Source organism: Salvelinus namaycush, unplaced genomic scaffold (assembly GCF_016432855.1).
Source record: "Salvelinus namaycush isolate Seneca unplaced genomic scaffold, SaNama_1.0 Scaffold1248, whole genome shotgun sequence".
Classification (NCBI taxonomy): Eukaryota; Metazoa; Chordata; class Actinopteri; order Salmoniformes; family Salmonidae; genus Salvelinus; species Salvelinus namaycush.
In genome coordinates this window covers 41,218-60,184 of record NW_024057951.1, presented here as the reverse complement: position 1 = coordinate 60,184, position 18,967 = coordinate 41,218, and the positions used below count along the sequence as shown (strand labels likewise).

The following is an 18,967-nucleotide window of genomic DNA, read 5'->3' as shown; positions in this document are numbered from 1 at the left end:
CAGTGGTGTAGTGGTGCCTGGAGACGTGGGTAAACGTCCCCAGTGGTGTAGTGGTGCCTGGAGACGTGGGTAAACGTCCCCAGTGGTGTAGTGGTGCCTGGAGACGTGGGTAAACTCTAATTTAGCAAACTACAACAAACGGATCGCCCCGGCAACGGAAAGGTGACCTGAATGAAAAGTTCTGAGAAACGGTGACATGAACTCTGAATGACCTAAAATAATCAATCCTATATTGGTATTTTGACAGTCAGGCTAACCCAAGCTGTACTGTGGAAGTAGGCTAATAGTAGGTCTACTATTGAAACCAATAAATGAGGCTGTCAACGGAGTCACAAATTCACAAGGTTTCAGATAGTTGTTATGTTATGTCACTGCTTAAACCACAACAGGACACAACTGTTGAGGTCTGGGAAAAACATGAAGAAATTTAGATTTTGTAGTGTAGTTACCCTTTAATTCAAGTGTACAGACACCTAGCCCTGTTGTTTGGTTAGCGGTGTTTCTATAGTACAGACACCTAGCCCTGTTTGGTTAGTGGTGTTTCTATAGTACAGACACCTAGCCCTGTTTGGTTAGTGGTGTTTCTATAGTACAGACACCTAGCCCTGTTTGGTTAGTGGTGTTTCTATAGTACAGACACCTAGCCCTGTTTGGTTAGCAGTGTTTCTATAGTACAGACACCTAGCCCTGTTTGGTTAGTGGTGTTTCTATAGTACAGCCACCTAGCCCTGTTTGGTTAGTGGTGTTTCTATAGTACAGACACCTAGCCCTGTTTGGTTAGCGGTGTTTCTATAGTAGACACCTAGCCCTGTTTGGTTAGTGGTGTTTCTATAGTACAGACACCTAGCCCTGTTTGGTTAGTGGTGTTTCTATAGTACAGACACCTAGTCCTGTTTGGTTAGCAGTGTTTCTATAGTACAGACACCTAGCCCTGTTTGGTTAGTGGTGTTTCTATAGTACAGACACCTAGCCCTGTTTGGTTAGTGGTGTTTCTATAGTACAGACACCTAGCCCTGTTTGGTTAGCGGTGTTTCTATAGTACAGACACCTAGCCCTGTTTGGTTAGCGGTGTTTCTATAGTACAGACACCTAGCCCTGTTTGGTTAGTGGTGTATCTATAGTACAGACACCTAGCCCTGTTTGGTTAGTGGTGTTTCTATAGTACAGACACCTAGCCCTGTTGTTTGGTTAGCGGTGTTTCTATAGTACAGACACCTAGCCCTGTTTGGTTAGCGGTGTTTCTATAGTAGACACCTAGCCCTGTTTGGTTAGCAGTGTTTCTATAGTACAGACACCTAGCCCTGTTTGGTTAGTGGTGTTTCTATAGTAGACACCTAGCCCTGTTTGGTTAGCAGTGTTTCTATAGTACAGACACCTAGCCCTGTTGTTTGGTTAGCGGTGTTTCTATAGTACAGACACCTAGTCCTGTTTGGTTAGTGGTGTTTCTATAGTACAGACACCTAGTCCTGTTTGGTTAGTGGTGTTTCTATAGTACAGACACCTAGTCCTGTTTGGTTAGTGGTGTTTCTATAGTACAGACACCTAGCCCTGTTTGGTTAGTGGTGTTTCTATAGTACAGACACCTAGTCCTGTTTGGTTAGCGGTGTTTCTATAGTACAGACACCTAGCCCTGTTTGGTTAGCGGTGTTTCTATAGTACAGACACCTAGCCCTGTTTGGTTAGCGGTGTTTCTATAGTACAGACACCTAGCCCTGTTTAGTTAGCGGTGTTTCTATAGTACAGACACCTAGCCCTGTTTGGTTAGTGGTGTATCTATAGTACAGACACCTAGCCCTGTTTGGTTAGTAGTGTTTCTATAGTACAGACACCTAGCCCTGTTTGGTTAGCGATGTTTCTATAGTAGACACCTAGCCCTGTTTGGTTAGTGGTGTTTCTATAGTAGACACCTAGCCCTGTTTGGTTAGTGGTGTTTCTATAGTACAGACACCTAGTCCTGTTTGGTTAGCGGTGTTTCTATAGTACAGACACCTAGCCCTGTTTGGTTAGTGATGTTTCTATAGTACAGACACCTAGCCCTGTTTGGTTAGCAGTGTTTCTATAGTACAGACACCTAGCCCTGTTTGGTTAGCGGTGTTTCTATAGTACAGACACCTAGCCCTGTTTGGTTAGTGGTGTTTCTATAGTACAGACACCTAGCCCTGTTTGGTTAGTGGTGTTTCTATAGTACAGACACCTAGCCCTGTTTGGTTAGTGGTGTTTCTATAGTACAGACACCTAGCCCTGTTTGGTTAGTGGTGTATCTATAGTACAGACACCTAGCCCTGTTGTTTGGTTAGTGGTGTTTCTATAGTACAGACACTTAGCCCTGTTTGGTTAGCAGTGTTTCTATAGTACAGACACCTAGCCCTGTTTGGTTAGTGGTGTATCTATAGTACAGACACCTAGCCCTGTTTGGTTAGTGGTGTTTCTATAGTACAGACACCTAGTCCTGTTTGGTTAGCGGTGTTTCTATAGTACAGACACCTAGCCCTGTTTGGTTAGCGGTGTTTCTATAGTACAGACACCTAGCCCTGTTTAGTTAGCATTGTTTCTATAGTACAGACACCTAGCCCTGTTTAGTTAGCATTGTTTCTATAGTACAGACACCTAGCCCTGTTTGGTTAGTGGTGTTTCTATAGTACAGACACCTAGCCCTGTTTGGTTAGCAGAGTTTCTATAGTACAGACACCTAGCCCTGTTTGGTTAGTAGTGTTTCTATAGTACAGACACCTAGTCCTGTTGTTTGGTTAGTGGTGTTTCTATAGTACAGACACCTAGCCCTGTTTGGTTAGTGGTGTTTCTATAGTACAGACACCTAGCCCTGTTTGGTTAGTAGTGTTTCTATAGTACAGACACCTAGCCCTGTTTGGTTAGTGGTGTTTCTATAGTACAGACACCTAGCCCTGTTTGGTTAGCAGTGTTTCTATAGTACAGACACCTAGCCCTGTTTGGTTAGCGGTGTTTCTATAGTACAGACACCTAGCCCTGTTTGGTTAGTGGTGTTTCTATAGTACAGACACCTAGCCCTGTTTGGTTAGTGGTGTTTCTATAGTACAGACACCTAGTCCTGTTTGGTTAGTGGTGTTTCTATAGTACAGACACCTAGCCCTGTTTGGTTAGCAGTGTTTCTATAGTACAGACACCTAGCCCTGTTTGGTTAGCAGTGTTTCTATAGTACAGACACCTAGTCCTGTTTGGTTAGCGGTGTTTCTATAGTACAGACACCTAGCCCTGTTTGGTTAGTGGTGTTTCTATAGTACAGACACCTAGCCCTGTTTGGTTAGCGGTGTTTCTATAGTACAGGCACCTAGCCCTGTTTGGTTAGCAGTGTTTCTATAGTACAGACACCTAGTCCTGTTTGGTTAGTGGTGTTTCTATAGTACAGCCACCTAGCCCTGTTTGGTTAGCAGTGTTTATATAGTACAGGCACCTAGCCCTGTTTGGTTAGTGGTGTATCTATAGTACAGACACCTAGCCCTGTTTGGTTAGTGGTGTTTCTATAGTACAGACACCTAGCCCTGTTTGGTTAGTAGTGTTTCTATAGTACAGACACCTAGCCCTGTTTGGTTAGCAGTGTTTCTATAGTAGACACCTAGCCCTGTTTGGTTAGTAGTGTTTCTATAGTACAGACACCTAGCCCTGTTTGGTTAGCGATGTTTCTATAGTACAGACACCTAGCCCTGTTTGGTTAGCAGTGTTTCTATAGTACAGACACCTAGCCCTGTTTGGTTAGCAGTGTTTCTATAGTACAGACACCTAGTCCTGTTTGGTTAGTGGTGTTTCTATAGTACAGACACCTAGCCCTGTTTGGTTAGCAGTGTTTCTATAGTACAGACACCTAGCCCTGTTTGGTTAGTGGTGTTTCTATAGTACAGACACCTAGCCCTGTTTGGTTAGTGGTGTTTCTATAGTACAGACACCTAGCCCTGTTTGGTTAGCGGTGTTTCTATAGTACAGACACCTAGCCCTGTTTGGTTAGTGGTGTTTCTATAGTACAGGCACCTAGTCCTGTTTGGTTAGCGGTGTTTCTATAGTACAGACACCTAGTCCTGTTTGGTTAGCGGTGTTTCTATAGTACAGACACCTAGCCCTGTTTGGTTAGCGGTGTTTCTATAGTACAGACACCTAGCCCTGTTTGGTTAGTGGTGTTTCTATAGTACAGACACCTAGCCCTGTTTGGTTAGTGGTGTATCTATAGTACAGACACCTAGCCCTGTTTGGTTAGTAGTGTTTCTATAGTACAGACACCTAGCCCTGTTTGGTTAGCGATGTTTCTATAGTAGACACCTAGCCCTGTTTGGTTAGTGGTGTTTCTATAGTAGACACCTAGCCCTGTTTGGTTAGTGGTGTTTCTATAGTACAGACACCTAGTCCTGTTTGGTTAGTGGTGTTTCTATAGTACAGACACCTAGCCCTGTTTGGTTAGTGATGTTTCTATAGTACAGACACCTAGCCCTGTTTGGTTAGCAGTGTTTCTATAGTACAGACACCTAGCCCTGTTTGGTTAGCGGTGTTTCTATAGTACAGACACCTAGCCCTGTTTGGTTAGTGGTGTTTCTATAGTACAGACACCTAGCCCTGTTTGGTTAGCGGTGTTTCTATAGTACAGACACCTAGCCTTGTTTGGTTAGTGGTGTTTCTATAGTACAGACACCTAGCCCTGTTTGGTTAGTGGTGTTTCTATAGTACAGACACCTAGCCCTGTTTGGTTAGTGGTGTATCTATAGTACAGACACCTAGCCCTGTTGTTTGGTTAGTGGTGTTTCTATAGTACAGACACTTAGCCCTGTTTGGTTAGCAGTGTTTCTATAGTACAGACACCTAGCCCTGTTTAGTTAGCATTGTTTCTATAGTACAGACACCTAGCCCTGTTTAGTTAGCATTGTTTCTATAGTACAGACACCTAGCCCTGTTTGGTTAGTGGTGTTTCTATAGTACAGACACCTAGCCCTGTTTGGTTAGCGGTGTTTCTATAGTACAGACACCTAGCCCTGTTTGGTTAGTGATGTTTCTATAGTACAGACACCTAGTCCTGTTTGGTTAGTGGTGTTTCTATAGTACAGACACCTAGCCCTGTTTGGTTAGTGGTGTTTCTATAGTACAGACACCTAGTCCTGTTTGGTTAGTGGTGTTTCTATAGTACAGACACCTAGTCCTGTTTGGTTAGCAGTGTTTCTATAGTACAGACACCTAGCCCTGTTTGGTTAGTGGTGTTTCTATAGTACAGACACCTAGCCCTGTTTGGTTAGTGGTGTTTCTATAGTACAGACACCTAGTCCTGTTTGGTTAGTGGTGTTTCTATAGTACAGACACCTAGTCCTGTTTGGTTAGCAGTGTTTCTATAGTACAGACACCTAGCCCTGTTTGGTTAGCAGTGTTTCTATAGTACAGACACCTAGTCCTGTTTGGTTAGTGGTGTTTCTATAGTACAGCCACCTAGCCCTGTTTGGTTAGCAGTGTTTCTATAGTACAGACACCTAGTCCTGTTTGGTTAGCGGTGTTTCTATAGTACAGACACCTAGTCCTGTTTGGTTAGTGGTGTTTCTATAGTACAGACACCTAGCCCTGTTTGGTTAGTGGTGTTTCTATAGTACAGACACCTAGCCCTGTTTGGTTAGTGGTGTTTCTATAGTACAGACACCTAGCCCTGTTTGGTTAGCAGTGTTTCTATAGTACAGACACCTAGTCCTGTTTGGTTAGCGGTGTTTCTATAGTACAGACACCTAGTCCTGTTTGGTTAGCAGTGTTTCTATAGTACAGACACCTAGCCCTGTTTGGTTAGTGGTGTTTCTATAGTACAGACACCTAGCCCTGTTTGGTTAGCAGTGTTTCTATAGTACAGACACCTAGCCCTGTTTGGTTAGCAGTGTTTCTATTGTACAGCCACCTAGCTCTGTTGTTTGGTTCGGTTATAATCTCCACCCGGCACAGCCAGAAGAGGACTGGCCACCCCTCATAGCCTGGTTCCTCTCTAGGTTTCTTCCTAGGTTTTGGCCTTTCTAGGGAGTTTTCCCTAGCCACCGTGCTTCTACACCTGCATTGCTTGCTGTTTGGGGGTTTTAGGCTGGGTTTCTGTACAGCACTTTGAGACATCAGCTGATGTTAGAAGGGCTTTATAAATAAATTTGATTTGATTCCTCAAATGTTCTCCTGTTCTATTGGTTTTCTTTCATTGTCTAGCAGCCAAAAGGCATTATCCTGGTCTCTAATAGCAACCTACGATAGTTACCTGGTCTCTAATAGCAACCTACGATAGTTACCTGGTCTCTAATAGCAACCTACGATAGTTACCTGGTCTCTAATAGCAACCTACGATAGTTACCTGGTCTCTAATAGCAACCTACGATAGTTACCTGGTCTCTAATAGCAACCTACGATAGTTACCTGGTCTCTAATAGCAACCTACGATAGTTACCTGGTCTCTAATAGCAACCTACGATAGTTACCTGGTCTCTAATAGCAACCTACGATAGTTACCTGGTCTCTAATAGCAACCTACGATAGTTACCTGGTCTCTAATAGCAACCTACGATAGTTATTGCATCTTTAGATCTCCCCGTCTTTCTACAACGGACATTTCCATCGGTCCGTGAAACAGCATCCATGTGCCCTGTGTGCATTTCAAAACCGTGTTTTTTTCACCCCGCAAAATTGCAATGTTTGGAACATTCACGAGCTTACCGCCCGTGTGCACATTGCTGCGCCTAAACTGGGAATAAATATAGTTGATCAACATTTTAAGCTAAACATTCTGATCGGTTCTATCAGTTGTATTAATTGATACCCTCCACTACACTATCTTGATACGCATCATGGGGATTAAGAAGTGAGTATACGCAATTCCCACTGAAGAATAAGTGCGTATGCCCTCCACTACAAGTCTCTACTGTTGGCTTCCATACCATCCCTCTCAGAGATATGCATGGCAGTAGGCCTCAGCTCGATCGGCTCAATAAGACAAAGCGTCCTGACCTGGCAGGTTACTGTCCTCAGGATGCACTCCAGGGGGAGGGGATGTCGAAGCTATAGCATCCGTCCATCTTTAAAATCTATACTTTAAAAAGTCAGCTTCCTCTCCTCCCCCCCCCCCCCCCCCGGTAGATGCAGACTATTTGTGCCGTACAAAACGCTGTGTCCTTTGACAATAGTCCCCAGGTGTCCTGATCTTGGCACTGGAAGCTGTGTAGATTTCACTCCAAATTTGAGACATTTATTATTTCACCCCATTTTCCATCAGAAAGTGACCCTCCCAACCAAGGAGGTGTCCTAATTTATCTAATGTCTTGGGAATCTCCAACCATATGCTGCTGCACATTCCTGGACATAACTAAAGTCAAATAAGTTTGTGTTATTCCCCTGCGAGATCACATTTCTAAATGTTACTTAGCCACTGAAATGTAAACGAGGGGAAAGGAGCCTGTTCAAAATGCTAAACCGTCTCAAAACTGCTTCTCTAACACTCTGCCGATCCTTAAAGAAACCCATCGTTACCTCATCATCCCAAATATTAGCATGCCGTCCTCCTCTACATCCTCCTCTACCACCACCTCCTCCTCCTCCTCCACCCCCACCTCCCTGTACTCTATATCATCTACTGCATCTTGCCATCTCTATGTAATACATGTATCACTAGCCACTTTAAACTATGCCACTTTATGTTTACATACCCTACATTACTCATCTCATATGTATATACTGTACTCTATACCATCTACTGCATCTTGCCTATGCCGTTCTGTACCATCACTCATTCATATATCTTTATGTACATATTCTTTATCCCTTTACACTTGTGTGTATAAGGTAGTAGTTGTGGAATTGTTAGGTTAGATTACTTGTTGGTTATTACTGCATTGTCGGAACTAGAAGCACAAGCATTTCGCTACACTCGCATTAACATCTGCTAACCGTGTGTATGTGACAAATAACATTTGATTTGATTTGATTTCTCCTCTACCCCCACCTCCACCTCCTCTACCCCCACCCCCACCTCCTCTACCACCACCCCCACCTCCTCTACCCCCACCCCCACCTCCTCTACCCCCACCCCCTCTACCCCCACCTCCACCCCTCTACCCCCACCTCCACCTCCACTCCTCTACCTCCACCTCCTCCTCTACCACCCCCACCCCCTCTACCCCCTCCCCCTCCTCCACCTCCTCTACCCCCTCCTCCACCTCCTCTACCCAACCTCCTCCTCCTCCACCTCCTCTACCCAACCTCCACCTCCTCTACCCAACCTCCTCCTCCTCTACCCAACCTCCTCCTCCTCTACCCAACCTCCACCTCCTCTACCCAACCTCCTCCTCCTCTACCTCCACCTCCTCTACCCAACCTCCACCTCCTCTACCCAACCTCCTCCTCCTCCACCTCCTCTACCCAACCTCCTCCTCCTCCACCTCCTCTACCCAACCTCCTCCTCCTCTACCCCACCTCCTCCTCCTCCACCTCCTCTACCCAACCTCCTCCTCCTCTACCTCCTCTACCCAACCTCCTCCTCCTCTACCCAACCTCCTCCTCCTCTACCTCCTCTACCCCCACCTCCTCTACCCCCACCTCCTCTACCCCCACCTCCACCTCCTCTACCCCCACCTCCTCTACCTCCACCTCCACCTCCTCTACCCCCACCTCCACCTCCTCTACCCCCACCTCCTCTACCACCTCCTCCTCTACTACCACCTCCTCCTCTACTACCCCCACCTCCTCTACCCCCACCTCCTCTACCCCCACCTCCTCTACCCCCACCTCCACCTCCTCCTCTACCTCCTCTACCCCCACCTCCTCTACCCCCACCCCCACCTCCTCTACCCCCACCCCCACCTCCTCTACCCCCACCCCCACCTCCTCTACCCCCACCTCCACCTCCTCCTCTTGGGACACATGCTTGGCCGACCAGCTCAGCTCTGAATTTGTCTGTTAGGAGTTCCCTTGTTTCTGCTCCTCGAAATAACACAGGAAATAGAACTATTTGGGAAGTAAAGGAGAAACAGATTGAAAACCCCAAAAGAGAAACAAACTCATGCAGGAGAATGGACAGAGTTGGAGGCAGAGAGAAACACATCATGCACCATGAGGCCATGGTACAATGAATCGTCCTCCCTGCCTTCCAGCGTAGAAGACAGGACCTAATCCCCCTCCCTGCCTTCCAGCGTAGAGAGGACCTAATCCCCCTCCCTGCCTTCCAGTGACAGGACCTAATCCCCCTCCCTGCCTTCCAGCGTAGAATACGGGACCTAATTCCCCTCCCTGCCTTCCAGCGTAGAGAGGACCTAATCCCCCTCCCTGCCTTCCAGCGTAGAGGAGAGGATCTAATCCCCCTCCCTGCCTTCCAGCGTAGAAAGGACCTAATCCCCCTCCCTGCCTTCCAGCGTAGAGAGGACCTAATTCCCCTCCCTGCCTTCCAGCGTAGAAGACAGGATCTAATCCCCCTCCCTGCCTTCCAGCGTAGAAAGGACCTAATCCCCCTCCCTGCCTTCCAGCGTAGAGAGGACCTAATCCCCCTCCCTGCCTTCCAGCGTAGAGGAGAGGATCTAATCCCCCTCCCTGCCTTCCAGCGTAGAGGAGAGGACCTAATCCCCCTCCCTGCCTTCCAGCGTAGAATACAGGACCTAATCCCCCTCCCTGCATTCCAGCGTAGAGAGGACCTAATCCCCCTCCCTGCCTTCCAGCGTAGAATACAGGACCTAATCCCCCTCCCTGCCTTCCAGCGTAGAATACAGGACCTAATTCCCCTCCCTGCCTTCCAGCGTAGAGAGGACCTAATCCCCCTCCCTGCCTTCCAGCGTAGAAGACAGGACCTAATCCCCCTCCCTGCCTTCCAGCGTAGAGAGGACCTAATCCCCCTCCCTGCCTTCCAGCGTAGAGAGGACCTAATCCCCCTCCCTGCCTTCCAGTGACAGGACCTAATCTCCCTCCCTGCCTTCCAGCGTAGAGGAGAGGACCTAATTCCCCTCCCTGCCTTCCAGCGTAGAAGACAGGACCTAATTCCCCTCCCTGCCTTCCAGCGTAGAGAGGACCTAATCCCCCTCCCTGCCTTCCAGCGTAGAATACGGGACCTAATTCCCCTCCCTGCCTTCCAGCGTAGAGAGGACCTAATCCCCCTCCCTGCCTTCCAGCGTAGAGGAGAGGATCTAATCCCCCTCCCTGCCTTCCAGCGTAGAAAGGACCTAATCCCCCTCCCTGCCTTCCAGCGTAGAGAGGACCTAATTCCCCTCCCTGCCTTCCAGCGTAGAAGACAGGATCTAATCCCCCTCCCTGCCTTCCAGCGTAGAAAGGACCTAATCCCCCTCCCTGCCTTCCAGCGTAGAGAGGACCTAATCCCCCTCCCTGCCTTCCAGCGTAGAGGAGAGGATCTAATCCCCCTCCCTGCCTTCCAGCGTAGAGGAGAGGACCTAATCCCCCTCCCTGCCTTCCAGCGTAGAATACAGGACCTAATCCCCCTCCCTGCCTTCCAGCGTAGAGAGGACCTAATCCCCCTCCCTGCCTTCCAGCGTAGAATACAGGACCTAATCCCCCTCCCTGCCTTCCAGCGTAGAATACAGGACCTAATTCCCCTCCCTGCCTTCCAGCGTAGAGAGGACCTAATCCCCCTCCCTGCCTTCCAGCGTAGAGGAGAGGATCTAATCCCCCTCCCTGCCTTCCAGCGTAGAAAGGACCTAATCCCCCTCCCTGCCTTCCAGCGTAGAGAGGACCTAATTCCCCTCCCTGCCTTCCAGCGTAGAAGACAGGATCTAATCCCCCTCCCTGCCTTCCAGCGTAGAAAGGACCTAATCCCCCTCCCTGCCTTCCAGCGTAGAGAGGACCTAATCCCCCTCCCTGCCTTCCAGCGTAGAGGAGAGGATCTAATCCCCCTCCCTGCCTTCCAGCGTAGAGGAGAGGACCTAATCCCCCTCCCTGCCTTCCAGCGTAGAATACAGGACCTAATCCCCCTCCCTGCCTTCCAGCGTAGAGAGGACCTAATCCCCCTCCCTGCCTTCCAGCGTAGAATACAGGACCTAATCCCCCTCCCTGCCTTCCAGCGTAGAGAGGACCTAATACCCCTCCCTGCCTTCCAGCGTAGAGAGGACCTAATTCCCCTCCCTGCCTTCCAGCGTAGAGAGGACCTAATTCCCCTCCCTGCCTTCCAGCGTAGAGAGGACCTAATCCCCCTCCCTGCCTTCCAGTGTAGAGGAGAGGATCTAATCCCCCTCCCTGCCTTCCAGCGTAGAGGAGAGGATCTAATCCCCCTCCCTGCCTTCCAGCGTAGAGGAGAGGACCTAATCCCCCTCCCTGACTTCCAGCGTAGAATACAGGACCTAATTCCCCTCCCTGCCTTCCAGCGTAGAGAGGACCTAATACCCCTCCCTGCCTTCCAGCGTAGAAGACAGGACCTAATTCCCCTCCCTGCCTTCCAGCGTAGAGGAGAGGACCTAATTCCCCTCCCTGCCTTCCAGCGTAGAGAGGACCTAATCCCCCTCCCTGCCTTCCAGCGTAAAATACAGGACCTAATTCCCCTCCCTGCCTTCCAGCGTAGAGGAGAGGACCTAATTCCCCTCCCTGCCTTCCAGCGTAGAGAGGACCTAATTCCCCTCCCTGCCTTCCAGCGTAGAGAGGACCTAATTCCCCTCCCTGCCTTCCAGCGTAGAGGAGAGGACCTAATCCCCCTCCCTGCCTTCCAGCGTAGAAGACAGGACCTAATCCCCCTTCCTGCCTTCCAGCGTAGAGAGGACCTAATCCCCCTCCCTGCCTTCCAGCGTAGAGAGGACCTAATCCCCCTCCCTGCCTTCCAGCGTAGAAGACAGGACCTAATTCCCCTCCCTGCCTTCCAGCGTAGAAGACAGGACCTAATTCCCCTCCCTGCCTTCCAGCGTAGAGGAGAGGACCTAATCCCCCTCCCTGCCTTCCAGCGTAGAGGAGAGGATCTAATTCCCCTCCCTGCCTTCCAGCGTAGAGGAGAGGATCTAATTCCCCTCCCTGCCTTCCAGCGTAGAGGAGAGGACCTAATCCCCCTCCCTGCCTTCCAGCGTAGAAGACAGGACCTAATCCCCCTCCCTGCCTTCCAGAGCAGAAGACAGGACCTAATTCCCCTCCCTGCCTTCCAGAGCAGAAGACAGAACCTAATCCCCCTCCCTGCCTTCCAGAGCAGAAGACAGGACCTAATCCCCCTCCCTGCCTTCCAGCGTAGAAGACAGAACCTAATCCCCCTCCCTGCCTTCCAGAGCAGAAGACAGGACCTAATTCCCCTCCCTGCCTTCCAAGGTATAGACCGGGATCTAATTCCCCTTCCTGCCTTCCAGTGACAGGACCTAATCCCCCCTCCCTGCCTTCCAGTGACAGGACGGGACCTAATCCCCCTCCCTGCCTTCCAGTGACTGGACAGGACCTAATCCCCCCTCCCTGCCTTCCACTGACTGGACAGGACCTAATCTCCCCCCCTGCCTTCCAGTGACAGGACAGGACCTAATCCCCCTCCCTGCCTTCCAGTGACTGGACAGGACCTAATCCACCCTCCCTGCCTTCCATTGACAGGACCTAATCCGCCTCCCTGCCTTCCATTGACAGGACCTAATCCCCCTCCCTGCCTTCCATTGACAGGACCTTAATCCCCCTTCCTGCCTTCCATTGACAGGACCTAATCCCTCTCCCTGCCTTCCAGTGACAGGACAGGACATAATCACCCTCCCTGCCTTCCAGTGACAGGACAGGACCTAATCCCCCTCCCTGCCTTCCAGTGACAGGACAGGACCTTAATCCCCCTCCCTGCCTTCCAGTGACAGGACAGGACATAATCACCCTCCCTGCCTTCCAGTGACAGGACGGGACCTAATCCCCCTCCCTGCCTTCCATTGACAGGACCTAATCCCCCTCCCTGCCTTCCAGTGACAGGACAGGACATAATCACCCTCCCTGCCTTCCAGTGACAGGACGGGACCTAATCCCCCTCCCTGCCTTCCAGTGACAGGACCTAATCCCCCTCCCTGCCTTCCAGTGACAGGACCTAATCCCCCTCCCTGCCTTCCAGTGACAGGACGGGACCTAATCCCCCTCCCTGCCTTCCAGTGACAGGACGGGACCTAATCCCCCTCCCTGCCTTCCAGTGACAGGACGGGACCTAATCCCCCTCCCTGCCTTCCAGTGACAGGACGGGACCTAATCCCCCTCCCTGCCTTCCAGTGACTGGACAGGACCTAATCCCCCTCCCTGCCTTCCAGTGACAGGACCTAATCCCCCTCCCTGCCTTCCAGTGACAGGACGGGACCTAATCCCCCTCCCTGCCTTCCAGTGACAGGACCTAATCCCCCTCCCTGCCTTCCAGTGACTGGACAGGACCTAATCCCCCTCCCTGCCTTCCAGTGACAGGACGGGACCTAATCCCCCTCCCTGCCTTCCAGTGACAGGTCGGGACCTAATCCCCCTCCCTGCCTTCCAGTGACAGGACCTAATCCCCCTCCCTGCCTTCCAGTGACTGGACAGGACCTAATCCCCCTCCCTGCCTTCCAGTGACGGGACCTAATCCCCTTCCCTGCCTTCCAGTGACAGGACCTAATCCCCCTCCCTGCCTTCCAGTGACGGGACCTAATCCTCCTCCCTGCCTTCCAGTGACGGGACCTAATCCCCCTCCCTGCCTTCCAGTGACGGGACCTAATCCCCCTCCCTGCCTTCCAGTGACGGGACCTAATCCCCCTCCCTGCCTTCCAGTGACTGGACAGGACCTAATCCCCCTCCCTGCCTTCCAGTGACTGGACAGGACCTAATCCCCCTCCCTGCCTTCCAGTGACGGGACCTAATCCCCTTCCCTGCCTTCCAGTGACAGGACCTAATCCCCCTCCCTGCCTTCCAGTGACGGGACCTAATCCCCCTCCCTGCCTTCCAGTGACGGGACCTAATCCCCCTCCCTGCCTTCCAGTGACGGGACCTAATCCCCCTCCCTGCCTTCCAGTGACGGGACCTAATCCCCCTCCCTGCCTTCCAGTGACAGGACCTAATCCCCCTCCCTGCCTTCCAGTGACAGGACCTAATCCCCCTCCCTGCCTTCCAGTGACTGGACAGGACCTACACTGGTGTTAGAGGAAGGAATGAGTGGGAAAGAGTTTGACGGAAGTTGATGGAAGGGAAGTGGCAACCTGCTGCATGACCCTAACCCCAGAGCCCCACCTTTGACCATGTCCATTACCCAACATGCACAGCTCTACCCAGAAACCCTATATCCCTGTCCTTTACGATTACCCAACATACACTGCAAAGGGTACCCTCCCGGACTCCCTCCATGTCCGTTAGCCAACATGCACAGCTAACCCCGATCCCTGAGCCTGTCCGTGGACGGCCCAGCATGCATTGCGGAGCGTACCTGAGAGGTGATCCGATGAGGGAGGAGGGGGGCGTGGGGTTACTCCCCGCGTTGTGCCGCCGCCGCACCGCCTGCCGACGGAACGTACTACGCTCACGCCGAAACGTCACCGTGTCCTCGCTCCCGGGGGCTGTCAAGGCGAGAGAGAGAGCACAGTGGGGAGGGGTTAGCAACACGGCTGACAACCATAGAGTTGGATAGAGGACACATTTGTACCAAAGCCTGATAGCCCTTAATGGAGCTGCCCATGCTGTCACAGAAGCGGCTATTGGAAAGAGATGATATCTCTAAGTACATCTCTATGGTGACCACCTGTTAAAAGATCCTATTTGGGAGCAGCAAAACAGTAAGGGGATGAACATTCCCTTTTGTCTCCACGTCAGCATGGCTGGCCACTGCTTAGAGAAGAGAACACTAGGCCTGAGCCTCACTGAGCAACACACCAGCAGACTAGAGCCCTGCACGGGCATGAATTTTAAGCCCTTCCCATGCCCACAACGTTCAGGCCCTACGCTACACCCAGGCCCGATTGCTTCTGCAACATTTAAGGCCCGGCCCGAAACCAGAAATAACTTCCTCCATTAGTAAATCCATTAGCTGCTTCTCTCGGTCAGTCACTCACTCCCTGCACAAAGCTCGCTCTGCTCATGGCTCTCTGAGTCTACGTATCCATAGCAACGGCTCCTCTTTGGGCTGCTCTGCTCATGGCTCTCAGAGTCTACGTATCCATAGCGACGGCTCCTCTTTGAGCTGCTCTGCTCATGGTTCTCTGAGTCTGTGAGTATCCATAGCGACAGCTCCTCTTTGAGCTGCTCTGCTCATGGTTCTCTGAGTCTGTGAGTATCCATAGCGACGGCTCCTCTTTGAGCTGCTCTGCTCATGGTTCTCTGAGTCTGTGAGTATCCATAGCAACGTCTTCGTTTGGCCTGCTCTGCTCAAGGAAGAGACATGAGAGAGCAGTTAGTTGTTGGCTACTTTTCGTCACTCTAAACTCCGACAACTCAAGGAACGTTATTATTTTCTGTGAAATAATCTCTCCTGTCTTCTATTGGACGAGGTTGAAGTACTTCTGACTTCATGTTATGATCTTAGTCAGATATGACTGTACTGCACAGCAGAGCACGAGCAAATGGCTCAGCTTCAAAATGTTACTGATCAATTTAGTGATACTCAAGCCCATAGCAGAGCTCTGCAGAGGGGCCTATACAACTCTAAATTAACTCTGGAGCTGGAAATCAGTTCTACTGCCATTTTATATTGTTCTCCTCTAAATCAGGGACTGATTTAGACCTGGGACACCAGGTGTGTTGTTATCAGGTAGAAAAGAAAAGCAGAAATATTCCAGACCCGGTCGGGTAAGAGTTGAATACCCGTGCCCTATGCCACAGGGATATCAGAACAGTCACTAACAACAGTTCCTGCCTGGACATCAGACAGAGATACTAACAACAGTTCCTGCCTGGACATCAGACAGAGATACTAACAACGATCACGTGTTAAGTAAATCAGTTGAAAGAAAGCTGCAGTTATGTACAACACTACTAAAGCCCATCGCACGCACGCACGCACGCACGCACACACACACACACACACACACACACACACACACACACACACACACACACACACACACACACACACACACACACACACACACACACACACACACACACACACACACACACACACACACACACACACACACACACACACACACACACACACACACACACACACACACACACACACACACACACACACACACACACACACCTCAACCATTCAGTCAGTCAGATCCATACATGTCAGAGACTAGGTAATACAACCAAACCAAATGATTCATCTAAACTCAAAAAAATGGCCCAAGGTCACACGACCTGTTAGTAACTGTCCTCCTCAGAGTGTATTATAGGTGACACTACCCTGGCTACCTCTCAATTTCTCTCTGCAGGCGTAAATGGAATCACTCAGCTCAGCTGCAAACCAAGCTAAACCACGGTAGATTAGGACTGTTACCGTCCACTCACTGCCAACCCTGGCAGACAGGTCCAGACACACCCAGACTGGTGGTGGTATATATATATATACACTGGCGCCCAGCTGACTGAAGAAAATACCCAGCATCCATACCATGACTCATAAGAGACCAACAAATTACAAGACAGGAAATCGTTAATACCAACTCCGAGAGGGAAACGCCAAGCTATGACCAAGTCCTTATTTAGAGAGACTAGAGTGCTAAGAGTGGGATCACACTGTAAAGCTACAGTACATACAGTGGTATAGATGGTGATGTACAGGCCCTTCAGAAACTATTCTCACCCATTGACTTGTTCCACGTGTTGTGTCTTACAGCCTGAATTTAACATTGATTAAATTTAGATTTTTTTTTGGGGGGGGGGGGGGACCTACACACAATACCCCATGAAAGTCAAAGTGGAATTATGTTTTTTTTTTCTTTTTTCTAAATGTTTACAAATTAATTCAAAAAGAAAAGCTGAAATGTCTTGAGTCAGTAAGTATTCAATAATTTTGTTATGTCAAGCCTAAATATGTTCAGGAGTGAAAATGTGCTTAACAAGTCACATAATAAGTTTCATGGACTCTGTGTGTAATAATAGTGTTTAACATGATTTTTGAATGACTACCTCATCTCTGTACCCCACACATACAATTATCTGTAAGGTCCCTCAGTCGAGCAGTGCATTTCAAACACAGATTCAACCACAAAGACCAGGTTTTCCAATGCCTCGCAAAGAAGGGCACCGATTGGTTGATGGGTAAAAATAAAAAAGCAGACATTGAATATCCCTTTGAGCATGGTGAAGTTATTAATTACACTTTGGATGGTGTATCAATACACCCAGTCACTACAAAGATACAGGCGTCCTTCCTAACTTAGTTGCCAGAGAAGAATGAAACCGCTCAGGGATTTCACCATGAGGCCAATGGTGACTTTAAAACAGTTAGAGTTAAATTGCTGTGATAGAAGAAAACTGAGGATGGATCAACAACATTGTAGTTACTTTGCCATCATTAGCCGGCTTCCACCCGGTTACGCAACCCTGCACCTTAGAGGCTGCTGCCCTATATAAAGTACCAGTCAAAAGTTTGGACACCTACTAATTCAAGGGTTTATCTCTATTTTTTACTTTGTAGAATAATAGTGAAGACATCAAAACTACGAAATAACACTTATGGAATCATGTAGTAACCAAAATCGTGTTAAATAAATGAAAATATATTTTATTTGAGATTCTTCAAAGTAGCTACTTTTGCCTTGATGACAGCTTTGCACACTCTTGGCATTCTCTCAACCAGCTTCACTTGGAATGCTTTTCCAACAGTCTTGAAGGAGTTCCCACATATGCTGAGCACGTGTTGGCTGCTTTTTCTTCACTCTGCGGTCCAACTCATTCCAAACCATCTCAATTGGGTTGAGGTCGGGTGATTGTGGAGGACAGGTTATCTGATGTAGCACTCCATCACTCTCCTTCTTGCTCATGTTTCTTGGCCCAAGTAAGTCTCTTTTTCTTCTTATTGGTGTCCTTTAGTAGTGGTTTCTTTGCAGAAATTTGACCATGAAGGCCTGATTCACACAGTCTCCTCTGAACTGTTCATGTTGAGATGTGTCTGTTACTTGAACTCTGTGAAGCATTTATTTGGGCTGCAATCTGAGGTGCAGTTAACTCTGATGAACATATCCTCTGCCTCAGAGGTAACTCTGGGTCTTCCTTTCCTGTGGCGGTCCTCATGAGAGCCAGTTTCATCATAGCGTTTGATGGTTTTTACGACTGCACTTGAACACATTTTGCGGATTGACTGACCTTCATGTCTTAAAGTAATGACGGACTGTCATTTCTCTTTGCTTATTTGAGCTGTTCTTGCCATAATATGGACTTGGTCTTTTACCAAATAGGGCTATCTTCTGTATACCACCCCTACCATGTCACAACACAACTGATTGGCTCAAACGCATTAAGGAAAGAAGTTCCACAAATTAAAAAGGCACACCTGTTGATTGAAATGCATTCCAGGTGACTACCTCATGAAGCTGGTTGAGAGAATGCCAAGAGTGTGCAAACCGGTCATCGAGGCAAAGGGTGGCTACTTTGAAGAATCTCAATTATAAAATATATTTTAATTTGTTTAACACTTGTTTGGTTACTACATGATTCCATAAGTGTTATTTCATATTTTTGATGTCTTCACTATTATTCTACAATGTAGAAAATAGTAAAAATAAAGAAAAACCCTGGAATGAGTATGTGTGTCCAAACTTGTGACTGGTACTGTACATAGACTTGGAATCACTAGCCACTTTAATAATGTTTAAATACTGCTTTATTCATCTCATATGTATTTACTGTATTCTATTTTAATGTATTTTAGTTAATGCCACTCCGATATTGCTGAATCTAATATTTATATATTACTTAATTCCATTATTTTACTTTTAGATGTGTGTGTATTGTTGTGAATTGTTAGATACTATTCCACTGTTGGAGCTAGAAACACAAGCATTTCACTACACCCACAATAACATCTGCTAAATATGTGTATGCGACCAATACAATTTGATTTGACAATACTAACCGAATTGACAGAGTGAAAAGAAGGAAGCCTGTGCAGAATAAAAAA

General features: G+C 48.7%; 1 protein-coding gene across 1 annotated transcript in view; it reads right to left on the bottom strand.

Moving 5' to 3' along the window:
- Positions 1 to 18,967, bottom strand: part of LOC120036214 (pecanex-like protein 1) — a gene marked incomplete at its 3' end in the record, with an annotated part of 64,064 nt that overhangs the window by 14,460 nt on the left and 30,637 nt on the right. Inside the window, exon 6 of the mRNA XM_038982695.1 lies at positions 14,327 to 14,456. Coding sequence (XP_038838623.1) covers positions 14,327 to 14,456 — 130 coding nt within the window. The remainder of the gene's footprint in view (positions 1 to 14,326; positions 14,457 to 18,967) is intronic.